This window comes from Sinocyclocheilus grahami, unplaced genomic scaffold (genome assembly GCF_001515645.1).
Source record: "Sinocyclocheilus grahami isolate Dianchi unplaced genomic scaffold, SAMN03320097.WGS_v1.1 scaffold166.1, whole genome shotgun sequence".
NCBI classification, from domain to species: domain Eukaryota; kingdom Metazoa; phylum Chordata; class Actinopteri; order Cypriniformes; family Cyprinidae; genus Sinocyclocheilus; species Sinocyclocheilus grahami.
In genome coordinates, this window is record NW_015505345.1 from 823,112 (window position 1) to 837,956 (window position 14,845).

At 35.6% G+C, this 14,845-nt stretch overlaps 1 protein-coding gene across 1 annotated transcript; it reads left to right on the top strand.

Annotated features, from left to right (window-relative positions):
* Nucleotides 1-3,690: 3,690 nt before the first annotated feature.
* Nucleotides 3,691-10,690, top strand: LOC107593179 (uncharacterized). The gene is made up of 7 exons (XM_016282794.1): nt 3,691-3,722; nt 7,440-7,807; nt 7,947-8,090; nt 8,455-8,553; nt 8,640-9,271; nt 9,413-9,573; nt 10,663-10,690. The coding sequence occupies exons 2-7, from the start codon at nt 7,453-7,455 to the stop codon at nt 10,688-10,690; spliced, it is 1,419 nt and encodes a 472-aa protein (XP_016138280.1). The 5' UTR covers nt 3,691-3,722; nt 7,440-7,452.
* The last annotated feature ends 4,155 nt before the right edge of the window (nt 10,691-14,845 follow it).

A 14,845-nucleotide genomic window follows, 5' to 3' on the forward strand; every position in this document is an offset into this window, starting at 1 on the left:
TTGTGAAAGCGAAACTACTTTGGTTGGCCTTCCAAAAGAGGATGATATCCGCTTAATCATGCCTGGAGCTGATTCGTGCTGGTCGCTGAGGAAATATATAAACTTCGCGCTGTCGATCGCCGGATCGGCTTTCACCGTGGACGAAGCGGAGTCCAGCCCGGGGTCGTCACATGTGGTTGCCGCAAGCCCGCCGGACGCTCCTTCGTCTAATCCGCTGGCCGCGCCGTTCTCAAGCCCGCCCGCCTCTGCTCACTCAAGGCCGCGGTGTGTGATGCTGTTTTGTTGTGAAAGCGAAACTACTTTGTTTGGCCTTCCAAAAGAGGACACGACTAGAAATCAGTGGTTAAGTTGTATTTACAACACTGTTCCAGAACAGTTTAACCCAAATATTCAGATGTGTCCAGCGCATTTTATGGAGGACTGTTTCCTGATCCTGGGAGAGTATACTACAATGCCAGTTGTTATGACTCGATTCAAACGCGAGTTTTGGGCAGTGTAGAGTAGCACTTGTTTGGCATTTCTCCGATCACAAATGCAGACATGGTTTTATGTTTACGGAGGGGACGGGCCCGGACGGGCCCCCGGGAGGAGGACGACGAACAGAGTCCATGGGGGTGACGAAGGAGGGAGGAGCCAGGGAGGAGACAGGAGGGGCTTGGAGCAGGAGGAGCCAAGCCGGACCCAGGCCACAGCCATAATGGCGACCCACGGTGGAGTAGACGGAGAGAGGAGCCATGGAGGAGGAAGGGTCGACGACTCCAGGGGGCCGACCAACGGCAGCGGAGCAGGTGGTGGAGGAGCCCGAGGCGGAGACGGAGAGCCGATGAGCCAGGGCGACGGGGAGGATCCGGAGGATTTCTCAGAAATGGCCTTTTTTAAAATTCCTCCTTTGTAAATAATTGCCCATAATTTTAGGGCCTATGGAGTTTCAATTTCAAATTTTGATTTTACAGTTTTTAATGTGAAATGTAGGTCCTGAAACAAGACCACTGAATAGACAGTATTCAAATGGAAGCACACAGAGGTTGCAAAATCCTATAAAATAGCACTTTCTCTAGGGACATGTCGTAAGACACTAATAAGACCACCATGAGTCAATCAGAAATTGCATACAAACCTGTACTATTACGTTATGTAACTGTGTGGATCTAACAAAGTTATTGATTTTCATTGTTTTTCTTGAACAATTTAAGCACTGCTTGAGCACACGACATCCACTCTCGGCCCCATGTCATTATCCCAATCTCAGAAGAGTAGGTGACATGGTGACTGCAACCTATCATTTGCTCTTGTGAGGTTTTGTGCGAAATACTACTTTGAAATACTACACTTTCAATGTAGTTTAATTATGATTTGGAAAACTTCATACAGTAGAGACATAATGCTAACAAATCATACGTTTCATTACATTCATTCAGTTGTTTTTCTTTAAGATACATGCAAAATAGGGATGATAGGGCTTTTTTTCTCAGGATATATACTGAATGACTTATGGGAGTTATAAATTCTTCCCATGAAATTAGTTCTTTCAGTGACTTTTAGTTTTTAAGACCATTAATAAGTTTGCAAGAAAATGTATAACATAATTTTAATTTATAATAATAATTTTAAAAGATAGAAAGGGTTTGATTCTCAAACCTGAGTGGTCAGTCCCTCTTGATTACTTCATTACTAGATGCTATTTATTGGAGAGTATTGTGTTTTCGACCGTATGCTTTTCAAGTATTTGAGGTCCATATTTTTATTGCAGATTTAAAATGTCAATATTAACTAGTTGCAGTAGTGCAAAGTTACATCCACAAGATGGGGACAGATTCCTCTCATTCAACAGATGTTCAAAATACTGACTCTTTCAGTGCTTTCAACTACTGTGACTTTTTAGTCGGAAATGGAAGATGAGAACCTCTTTTCCCAGTGTACCAAAAGCCCAACATCTATCAAACAGTGCAAGATAATAATGCACAGACTAAAGCCCCGTTCACACCAAGAACGATAACGATAAAGATATAGTTCTAAAACTCGTTCTCAATATTAAAGAATAGCAGAGTCCACACCACAGCTATAACGATAAAGGCACAGAGAAACGATATCGTTGGAATCACTTTCAGAACGATTTTTTTTCCTGCTGATGAACGATTAAAAAAAACATTGACATGCAATCGGAATCAATCCTGCTATAACGAGCTCGAGAATTTAAAGTGGCAGACGAGTGTGTTGAGAATAAACAGACGATATCGTTCGCTGGTGTGGACGCTAATATCGTTATCTTTATAGTTCTTATTGTCCTTGGTGTGAACGGGCCTTAAGACTGATTTTCCAACCAAAGATTTAACAACTTAGTTCAAAAGGATAGCTATTTTTGATTACGTCATGTGCTACTGTATATATTGTATTCACTTAATAATATAAATAACTGCAAATAACTTACAAATCAATCATATCCCACTACTGCAAAACTTTATGTATACCTAGTAGATATACAGAGTAAAAACAGAGTACACAGAGTAAAAACAGAATTCACAGTTAGATATGTAGGTAACTTAGTGTTAGTGTTTGTTAAGTGAAAAGTTTAGGCCTTCATATACTGCTATGGGGCATTGCTAAGAAAATAATCAAGAAAATGATGTATGTATAACATGTACAGTGCCTATATAGAAAGTCTTCATACCCCTTAATTTTTTTTCACATTTTGTTATGTTGCGTTATTAAGTTAAACTGCTTTAAATTACTTCTTTTTTTACTAAATTACTTCTTTGTCCGAATGGTAAGACGAAAGGGCTATTCAAAATAAACAGGCAAGAATCAAAACACGAGTAAACAAGCAAGACAAGATTATGACTAGGAACTGAACACTAGACAGGCTCCGTAGAGTCGCTATCTTGGAGAGAGATAAATGCATACAATACAAGGTGACTACAGCAGGATCAGAGTGAGTGTTATATAGTGTGTGTTATTGGATGCAGGTGAGTGCGCAATCAGTGCAGTGGAGCATGGGAGATGTAGTCCAGAGTAATGTGTGACAGTCTATGTGGAGTGAGTGTCAATATGGTGAGAGAGTGGCCTCTTGTGTTCATTGGATGAAAGTCCATGGACCGGATTCGTGACAGTATCAGTTGATAATTTGGAATATGTCAGTTTCATAAGAACATGTTGTGTTTTTCTGGAGAACACCATATGGAAGAGATGTGTAAAATATTGAAAACTAAACACCTTACCTCTATAACACCTATGTTTCTTATTAAACAACACAAGTACACCTAAATGATGCAAATAGTAACTATTTTTAATAGGAGGAATGTATGAAATATAACTGAATGCCATTCCAACCCAGCCAAAATCTCCTTTCTTTTTGACTATATATTGTTCTGATATTGTGACTAGTTTTGTGTTATGATTTTTATAACAAAATCTGTATTTTATTTTAATAACCCAAGTATAAGTTACACTAAGGATGCATTATGAGTGGATTCCAGACTTCTTACCTGATTACCTTTACACTGGCGTGTCGGGACGGGTCTTCTTTTTTCCCTCCCCTCTTTACATTTGAAGTCGAGACCGAATTCAACAGTTACAAGGGATAGAGTTGTGTGATGGAAACACATAGCATTCCCATTGTTAGGTAGAATCAGTTAGTGTTGGCTGAAGGTATCAGTTTATTGAGTTCGCAACGCATCAAGAGGTGGACAACATTTCAGAATTAAAAGCAGAGAATACAAACCGAGGTAAGTGAAAGTGTTTGTTTACTTAATATTAGTTTTAATAATTATTTTAATATAATATGGGAATATATGTTTATGTCTTATTGTAATACAATAATGCATCTACTATATGGCTATATCTAATAGCAAGTGTATTTACAGAAACATTGAAACAAAATTTTAATTATGAGGTTTAATAGATGAGAAACATTAGTGTGAAAGTAATGGTTGTAAAATGTTTAAATAAATACATACAGTATATACATAAGGGTTTTTGCTTGTATAAAGTCATTTTAAATGTTTACACCCAAACCATCACATATGTTTGTGTGGAATTATAGTGTCTGGCCCTTCATTCTCAAATGCACATATCCAAGATGCATCTTTCTTATCTTCTATCTGTTGTGTCTTGAAGCTTTTGAAAAAGAGATTTGACAAGGATTTCTATGGGTATTGGGCACACTGACTGCATTGTTTTCTCACAATCATTTCATTGCAGGGGAAAGTGGACTATAAGGTCAGCCACTTGTTATATTCAGTTGTTCCGAGATGAATAATTAATTACTAGATGACTATTTACTTATATACTGTTATGTAAATACATCAAACTACCGAAGTACTAAAATTTGTTTTGTACCTTTTTAACACACTGACAAGCACCAAAAACACAGGTGGTAATGAGAAAGCCACTTGTGGAATAAAGTTTATCAAAAGTAACTTTTCTACAAACTGAGGTAAATTCTATATAGAAGGTGCACACATGCACACAAGGTGTAGTCATGCACAGAAATAGAAAATAAAAGTTATAAAATGTAAATTATATGATGACTTGTTCTTCACTTCTTTACAAAAGCTGTAAAGTATTTTACTGTACAAACGCCTATATGAAATGTCCTGTTAGATTTATTACAGTTTTTCACTGTATATAGTGAGGAAAGTTTGCTATTAACCATTTAACATGTTTTTAAAATTCATTGAAAAGTTAATATGAAAAAATATTTTTAAAACTAATTAATGCAATCATTTTTTTATTACAGTGCATGTTTACTTTAATTAAAAAAAAAACATAAAAAATGTTCAGTTCTTAATTGGGGCAGTGGCTGAACTTTACCTACAAGCTCCTCTTGCCCTTCACTGTAAAAAATGACCGTGAATTTAACGGTAAAAGACTGTAAAAATGCTACAGTAAAAACCTGTTAAATGGTTAACGGTAAATTCCCCTACTATATACGGTGAAAAACTGTATTGGACATTACATGTATTGGACATTAATTTTACGGTAGTATACCGTTTTTGGAAGTGAAAAAGACCGTATAACGTGACGTGTGTGGCTGTACATACACATATGTAATTGTTTTTTGGTGTTTGGCTTAGTGTTATGTTAGAATCATTATTATACTCATACCTTTTGTTCTTTTAATATTTTTGAATTGTTTTTAGCTTTATTTTTTTGTTTTCATTTAAATGTTTTAGTTTTGAAATGTTGTTGTATGCATTTGTCATTTTTATTTAATTTATTTTATTTTCTTAAAAGCTTTTAGCTTTTAGTTGTAATTACTTTTTCTTATTTGTGTATGTTTGAATTGTTTTTAGCTTTATTTTTTTTGTTTTCATTTAAATGTTTTAGTTTTGAAATGTTGTTGTATGCATTTGTCATTTTTATTTAATTTATTTTATTTTCTTAAATGTGTGTATATATATATATATATAGTATTTATAGAGTTTTAGCTTTTAGTTTTAATGACTTTTTCTCATTTGTAAGTCGCTTTGGATAAAAGCGTCTGCTAAATGACTAAAAGTAAAAGTAAAGTAAAGTAAAGTATAATTTACAGTGAATAACCGTACATTGACATTCCCAGAATTCCCTGCGTTACATTTCAAATGTGATGTTTTTATGTTGAAATAACTGTTTCCTCTAAGTTTTTTCTTATCAGTTTTGTATATTAGGGTTGTGTGTTACACCTAATGTTGTTAAATTAATGTTTATTGCACTATTTCAGTTTCATGTGTGTTACCATAATGTTTAGTGTTTGTGTGAATGACACTGTGCACCTTCTATATATATTATTATTTAAAAGGTGCTTGTGATGGGCTTTGGTTCATCATGTGACTTTCTCATCACCACCTGCATGTGGTGGTTATCAGTGTATTACAAAGGTACAAAACAGATTTCAGTACTTCAATAGGTTGGTATATTAATATTATATCAGTTAATTACGGTATTTAACTGTAAATTTAAGTTAAAACCGTAAAACCTAAAACGTTGCTACTGTATTATTTACGGTAAAATTCCAGCAACCAGGGCTGCCGTTTTTTTTCCGTAAATTTTACAGATTTTTTTTTTTTTTTTTTACTGGGCATATTGGTTTTCCCTACTTTTTCAATCATTGTGACATTTATGAAAAGTGGGAAATTTCCACATTCCATTATAAAGGTGACTTAGTTAGCAGAAAGCCAAGGAAACATTATCTGCTCGACTCAATTTAGTAGGAATGTCTTAGATGATACAGTATAGCTGAGTTGACAGCAAGCAGAGACATGTGTGACCGGATCTCCTGAGATGGGAAAAGTGGGAAATCCCAACAACAGCTCTTTTCACTACATGATCCAGCTGTGCCCACAAAAAGGAAATTAGGGCTTGTGTGTGTGTGGTAGGTTGTAGGTAAAATGTTCCCACTTGTCAGCCATTAAGTACTTAAAGAAAACATATTATCAGTGCACAAAATGTTTCAGTATATGAGAATCTGTAGTTATGTATTAGCACATATTTTAACTCTCAGTGTACAGACACCTCAAGTGTCAACAAGTTACTTTTCTTTTTTCTTAAATTAGATCATTTAAAGTCCATCTGGGCCAATATGCTGAATCATCACTTTTCAGAGAGCACAAACAAAAAGGCAAGTTTGTCTGAGCTCTTATGTGCAGTCAGATCAGATCACTCTCTCTCTCTGTCTGGACCTTTACACATGGGATAGTCCACCTAAAACATACCATCATATTGTTCCAAACCTGTATGAATTTCTTTCCTCTGCAGAAAACAAAAAGAAGATATTTTGAAGAATGTTGGGTAACAAAACCGTTTTAGTTCCTATCGACTTCAATTGTGGGTTTTTTTTTTTATTTTATTTTATCCATACATTGAAAGTCAATGGGAACCAAAACAGAAGAAAGTCAGACATGTTTGAAATGACATGATCGGGTAGTGGAATACAGTTACCTTCTCTTGAGAAGCAGAAGTATACTTTGGCATACTTATTAAAAAAAACTTCTTATGGAAATAATATACTTAAAAACATACTTGTGCAAACTGAATGTGCAGAAACTTAATTGCATGCTATTTGCAATTAAATTAAAATGCATTATAGTGTAAATTTATATCACATCTTTATATGTAATTGCACAATTACTTCTAAAATCAAAAGATCTTTAATTTCCATTACTTAAATAGACAAATTTGGTCACACTTTTTTTTAAGGTCCAATTCTCGCCATTGACAAACCATTAACCACCATTTGCCTCAGTGAACTCCTAATTTGCTGCTTATTAATGGTAAGTAAGGTAGTTGTTTAGGTATTGGGTAATAAACAGCCAATATGTTAATAATAGGCATGCTAATAAGCAATTAATAGTAAGGATTGGTCCCTATAATAAAGTGTAGCCACACATTTTTATAATCATCTCACAAAATTTACACTGACAAGTAATAAGTAGCATTGTGCTCCCATCTGCTCTTCCTTACAGGCGACCGAAGGCCATGCCAGGGCCAGATGGATACAGAGAACTATATCCATGCCAAAACTTTCCTGCGTCTAAAACTTACTGTCCCCCTAAACCTCCGCTTAAGGGTGAGAAATGGCACAGAGCGACAGACTTTATTTTGAGGAGAGATGTCCAAGAGAAGGACCACCAACGCCAGGCCACCCAGCACTCCACAGCGGCACAAAACCCACGCCAAGTAATTGCCACTCATGGTCTGGTCGCTCCCCCAAAGATAAAACCAATCCCAAAACCTCATCTTCTGAAGACGCAAATTCATGTTAAGCAATCACAGCCTGTCCATAATATCATTATGAATTATGTTGCACCTACATCAGACCAAGCTTGTTCAGGTACACCACACAGAATAAGTCTAATTCCAATTTATAAACATAAACTCATAGACGATGACTGAGCAAAACTACTGTCATGACAGCAAATGTGAGGAAATCTGTGAACCACTGGCAAACATTCACCAAACTGTTTCCACAGATGGAAAGAATAATGACACTCATTTGGAAAACTGGCACAGTCGTCCAAAAACTACCTCACATAAATCAAAACGAGTCCCTCCGAGCATACCTGTACCTGCCAGACCTCTTCCCAAAGAGCCAGAGCAAATGATCTCCATGATGGGTGAGTGTTAATTTGCCATAATGATTTGAATTGATTTCTCATTGCTTTGTGACTTACAGGAATCTCTCGAGCCAAAAATATACCAACTATCATATAGTCCATTTTTACCCTTCATGTTTTGGGTCTAACACCCCAAGGCCCTTTGTACCACCTAAAACGTTTAGGAGAAACGTGTCTACTAAATGCATAAATGTAAGACAGAACAGCTTAATTTTTTAATTATTGTTGCATATAAATCACTAGGGTATTTGGGGCGCCAAACATAAGATGCGTATAAAGCACTTTCAAGTTTCTTATTGTTTGAGAACCAATGTGTCAGCAGTCTGAATGGAGGATCTTGTGTTATCCATTTTTCTTGGCAAAGCACCAAAGAATGATATTGATGAGGGAGTTTATATGGATGTAGACACAACACCAGTCCAGTCTGAATGCTCCAGTTCACCAATGCTGCCCCACAGACAAGGTACTCTAATTTCACCATCATTATCACTGTGTTGTAGTATTTCATTGTTAAATCTTACCTTGCAATTATTCTCTTGTTCTCTTCAGCTTCTGAGGTTTGTCCCAATGGCAAACCCCTTCCACATCCATCTCTGTCAAAACCAATTCCTGCTTTCAGGGTCCACAATAAAACCAAAATTGAGCACAATGAAGTTGGATTGCTCAGCGACCTTGTCAGGGAAAGTTTGGTTTCTGAGCTACACAAAAGATTCTCAGGAGCAATTAAAGAGAGAGATTGTAGCACCAAAAAGCCCAAAGTATTTAAGGCTAAAGGAGATCACGCTCCCAAAATGTTTAGTAACTCTCAGTTAGAAATGTGTTCATTGTGCTTTCACACCAAAAGACTGACCGATGGAGAACGACTACATGAAAATGTATCCATCTCAGGTGTTTCCAATGGAGAGAGTCCAGAGGACGTTCCTTCTGTGATAAAATACCAAGAAACAGATGGGGAGAATCTCTCTAAGAACGTACTTGAAACTTCTCAAAGGACTCCAACAATGCTGCCTCTTCCTGGTTTGGTGGACAAACTGATCAAAAGCCCTTCTAAGAGTAGCTGCAACTGCATGTGTGCTGATACTAAGACAAAGTTAATGGAGAACTTGTGGCAAGCCCGAAACATTGTAAGAGACAGTGGAATACTACACCGGCTCAGTAAGGAACAGCTAAAGCTTCAAGAGGTACCCTAAAGTGTATATAAATTGATAATACCTGTTTTTCATGATGTCTACTTTATATTTATGTTCTCTGATGTTCTCCACACTTCCTCCCAAAATTCTTTGCCTTTGCCTGTCATTCACATCCCTTCAACCCTTTACCAGCATCTGTATGAGGTTGTTACAACTGAGCAGTCCTATCTTCAGAGCTTGACGGTGGCTGTGGAGCATTTTCAAGAATCTTCAGTGCTGAAAGACACTTTGGCACCAAGAGACAGAAAGTCATTGTTTTCTAGCATTGCAAAGATCAAAGAGATCAGTCAAAGGTACGAACCAGACATTAGGGCCTTTCGCACCGCAGGAACCTTTTCATAGTACCAGAACTAATTATGGAACTACCCACTTTTCGGCGTGTTCGCACCGCCGGAACTGGGAGCGATTTTAGTACCGGACTGCCTTTTTCGAGAACCAAATTAGCTCCTACTCCGGAGCAGGGTCTAACCAGCACAACTGGTACTAATCGTGACGTAAGTAGACATTGATTGGCCAAACCCGTATGAAAACGCCCTCACACGCCATGATTTAAAACGCTGTGTAAACATACTGTAAACATTGTGTCAACTTATTTCGCAAGTATGGAGAACAGCGATAGATGGACGGACGCTGAAGTGCAGGCACTTGTAGCAAATGTAGCACTGCCAGTTGTTGTTGGAGATTCTTAGTCCTCCTTTCGGTTCTTTCAATCGCTTTACCTATGCGTCGACTTTCCATGTCCACTATTGTGAAACCCGCGAGACACAACAAAAACACAGCTCCGATCACAGCGTCCTCCATCCTCCTGTTGTTAATGTTGTTCTTCTTTGTTTCTGTTGTTAAACGCTGCGCACAAATGACGAAGCTGTCGACCGGCTTACGTCACTTCCTAGTACACACTGTCGGTGCGAATGCAACCCTTTAAATGGTACTGGGAAATAGTTCGCGCAAAATCGTCCCAGTACTTTAGTACCGTACATTTAGTTCTGGAACTAAAGCGGTGCGAAAGGGCCTATTGTGTATTCAATATAAAGTCTGAGGAGAAAACATTTAGATCTGATTGCTTCCTGTGTTCACTGTCATGTTCAGAAGATTATAATGTTGGGCCTGTATACAATGATATTACTTTTTATGTGCACTACCATTCAAACAAAGTTTGGGTTCATTTTTTAATACTTTTATAATGTGATGAATTAATCAACATAGAGAGCAAAGACTTTCTTACAACAAAGTTATATTTCAAATAAATGCTTCAAAAAGCAATCCTAAAAATGCAGCATCATTTCCACAAACATATTAAATAGCACAATGGTTTTTGACATTGATAATAATAGGAAATGTTTCTTGAACCTCAAATCAACATATTGGAATTACTTCTGAAGGACCATGTGGCATGGAAAACTGGATTAATGGCTGCTGAATATTCAGTTTGGCCATCACAGGAATAAAATTAAAAACAGTTATTTTAAATTGTAAAAATATTTCACATTATTACTATTTTTACTGAACACTTTCTGGTTAACTTTTCTGTTGAACCATTTTCATATATCAGTTTGATGAACTTATGTGAACTTAAAGTTAAGTGACTTCATACATCCACGAAAAATGACCTTTAAATCAAAAAATAATTGTAAAAGTGACTCAGAAAAGTTAATTGTGGAATTTTTTTTTTGTATAATTTATTTGCATATGCCACTCTTTAAGCTATATGTTGTATAATGCTTTTAATTGTTGAAAACATTTGTCCTGCTTTTTTGGAAACTCTGATCATTTCTTAAGGATTCTGTGATGAACAGAAAGTTCAGAAGAACAGCATTTATTTGAAACTAAAATCACTGTAACGTTATTAATGTTTTACTGTCACTTTTGATTCATTTAATTGCTGAATAAAAGTATTCATTTCTTTTTAAAAATCTTACTGACCCAAACTTTTAAACACTATCGATGCAGCAGATGGTCATTTGTGACCCTGGACCACAAAACCAGTAATAAGTAGCATTGTATGGGTCAAAATTATAATTTTTTCTTTTATGCCAAAAATCATTAGGATATCCCAAATTTTGCCCAGTCATGAAAATATCCAAATGATATGTCATTAGTAACCCTTTGAAATAATCAATAATTATTTGATGACATTTTTTTGGAAACTTTTTTTGTGAAAAATTGTGTTTTATGGTGACCAGTGGGATAATGTGTGTACTAAATTAACATATTTCTGCAGTCGTTTTTTATATATCTCAGCCCAGCTATTTTAAACTGTTTGATCACATTCTAGGGTTACTATTATGCATAAAAAACCCTTATACAACATTGATAGGAATACTGAGATAAAAGACAACAAAATACAACCTTCAACATTTTTCAAAATTGTTACTTTTTGTAAAATATATCATCATATTTTTATATTAGTACTACCGTTATTACAACATCAATATTGTAACTTATTTGTAACATTTGAACTTTTAATTTAGTGCAATATTTTGTCATTGCAACATTTTAGTGTAATTTTCACTAACAACTGCAATTGGATTTATATTGTACACTCTTAAAAATAAAGGTGCTTCACGATGCCATAGAAGAACGTTTTTGTCTAAATGGTTCCATAAAGAACCTTTAACATCTGAAGAACCTTTCTGTTTCACAAAAGGTTCTTTGTGGCAAAAGAAGGGTCTTCAGATTACGAAAAGATAAGAAAGAGATGGTTCTTTAAAGAACCTTTGACTGAATCTATGGCATCGCTGTGAAAAAGCATTTAAGCTCCTTTATTTTTAAGAGTGTTCACTGTTATCCCACCGGTCACTATTGTGACCATCAAGATGTTTACTTAAATATGCCATCTACCTTGAGTAAGATTTTACTGGTCATACTTTGCAGACGGTTTCATGTAAAGCGACTTACAGATGAAGTTTATACTAGAATCAATCTATCCAATTGGGATGAGTAGTGCTGCTGCAGATGTGTAGAATTTTGTCCTTCTTTTTAAGTGCAAAAAGTGCAAAGACACTAGTTGGTTAGTAAAGCGCTCCTTGAAGAGAATCAGTTTTTTTTTTTTTGAAGATGGATCAATGGATCTCCAGGTGAAGGTTGGTAATTTGTTCCAGACAGCGAGTGTGAAGGATTTTGAAAGTGACCTTACTGTGATGACACTGACCACAGAGAGCAGGATCTATGTTTGGTCAAAAATCAATGTCCTTTGTAATGCCAGCATTATTACCAATGGTCTAAAAGGAATTCACGGTAAGCAGGTTGGTTGCATCTTAATAATGCAAATATTGTATTATTTAGTAGACCTCTAACGTAGACCTTGTATATATTCAGCAACCTATATTATGGGCTCCAGCTTTGCATTGAGTCTTTTCCACAGGCATTACCCACAAGTCCCTTAGCAGTATTTCATGAAAGCACTTCAATATCTACCAGTGGTCCAGAGCCTTTCTGACTTTTATCTGCTTTGAAGTCCAACACTTCATCAGGAAGAGACTGCTATGGCATATCAGTGCTGTTTCTCTCTTCACATTGCAAAAGGACCCTTATCTGCCCCTTTGTGTTGTCAGTGGGCACACAGATGTCCAGTCTTCCAGCAAAAAAAAAAAAAAAGGTCCTTTGGGGAGAAATATGCCTAAACTTTAAAGGCATGTGATTCGTTTGGTGCTGAAGAACATTATGAACTGCAATTTGTCTGTGAGTGTGTGTAAATAAATTTTTGTTTTTTGTCTTTTAGAAATAATGACGAAACTAAACATTTAAAAAAAGGAATCCTTCAAGCAGACTACTGTTGAACAGCACAGTCTAAAGTTTGAACAGTGGCTTATTTTTGTGAATGATCCTGAGAGAGATACTTGCATCACATTAATACATAGTTCATAATAAAGTGTTAGGTTAATATCATCTTCAGCTAAGAAAGATGTTACTGTGAGTCTGAAGGTCTTACATAGAGACAAACCATTTAATAAATCAGTGGTCCTATAATCAATAATAAATCAACTAAAATGTAACATGAACAGAATGTATTATTTTTTTGTTTTGCTTATTTTATCCTACAAGCAAAAACCTTCACTAACAATGAATTGTGTCCACATGTTTATGCAAATGAGACAAAATCTTTGTAAGATTTACACGATTTTTGCCCCGATTTTCAATATGGCAAGTGATAATAAATTAAAGTCCCCCTGCAGTCACTAATTTTATCCCATAAAACTCATCTTTGATAATCACAAAAACATATTTAAAGACATACACATGTGTCACATTAATAATTATTTATAAAGCAGTGCATGTTATAAAAGATGAATGAGATGCTCACTATCGAACTATCGATGCAGCAGATGGTCATTTGTGACCCTGGACCACAAAACCAGTAATAAGTAGCATTGTATGGGATAATTTTTTAATTTTTTCTTTTATGCCAAAAATCATTAGGATATCCCAAATTTTGCCCAGTCATGAAAATATCCAAATGATGTGTCATTAGTAACCCTTTGAAATAATCAATAATTATTTGATGACATTTTTTTGGAAACTTTTTTTGTGAAAAATTGTGTTTTATGGTGACCAGTGGGATAATGTGTGTACTAAATTAACATATTTCTGCAGTCGTTTTTTATATATCTCAGCCCAGCTATTTTAAACTGTTTGATCACATTCTAGGGTTACTATTATGCATAAAAAACCCTTATACAACATTGATAGGAATACTGAGATAAAAGACAACAAAATACAACCTTCAACATTTTTCAAAATTGTTACTTTTTGTAAAATATATCATCATATTTTTATATTAGTACTACCGTTATTACAACATCAATATTGTAACTTATTTGTAACATTTGAACTTTTAATTTAGTGCAATATTTTGTCATTGCAACATTTTAGTGTAATTTTCACTAACAACTGCAATTGGATTTATATTGTACACTCTTAAAAATAAAGGTGCTTCACGATGCCATAGAAGAACGTTTTTGTCTAAATGGTTCCATAAAGAACCTTTAACATCTGAAGAACCTTTCTGTTTCACAAAAGGTTCTTTGTGGCAAAAGAAGGGTCTTCAGATTACGAAAAGATAAGAAAGAGATGGTTCTTTAAAGAACCTTTGACTGAATCTATGGCATCGCTGTGAAAAAGCATTTAAGCTCCTTTATTTTTAAGAGTGTTCACTGTTATCCCACCGGTCACTATTGTGACCATCAAGATGTTTACTCATTGTATGACCACATTCAACAAAACTGAATATATGTGAATTCATATATTAATACTAGACATCTTAAAGATAATGTGTACCAAAAATCTGTGTCATATCTTTAAGTTAACACTTTACTAGCCTTTCGTTTTGGAGCTTTGATGCAGTTATCATCTTCTCAAGGTGCAAACAGGAAATAAACTGCTCTGGTCATGTGACAATTTGCACTAATCATGTGAAACTGCACATATTTGATTGAGACCCTTTATTTTTTCCATATTTGCAGGAAGTGCACTAAAACATCAGTTGGTAAGGATTTTAGAGCTTTATAAATGAAAACCACTATTGTGACTGGTGGGATTAAAGATCATGTTCCATGAAGATATTTT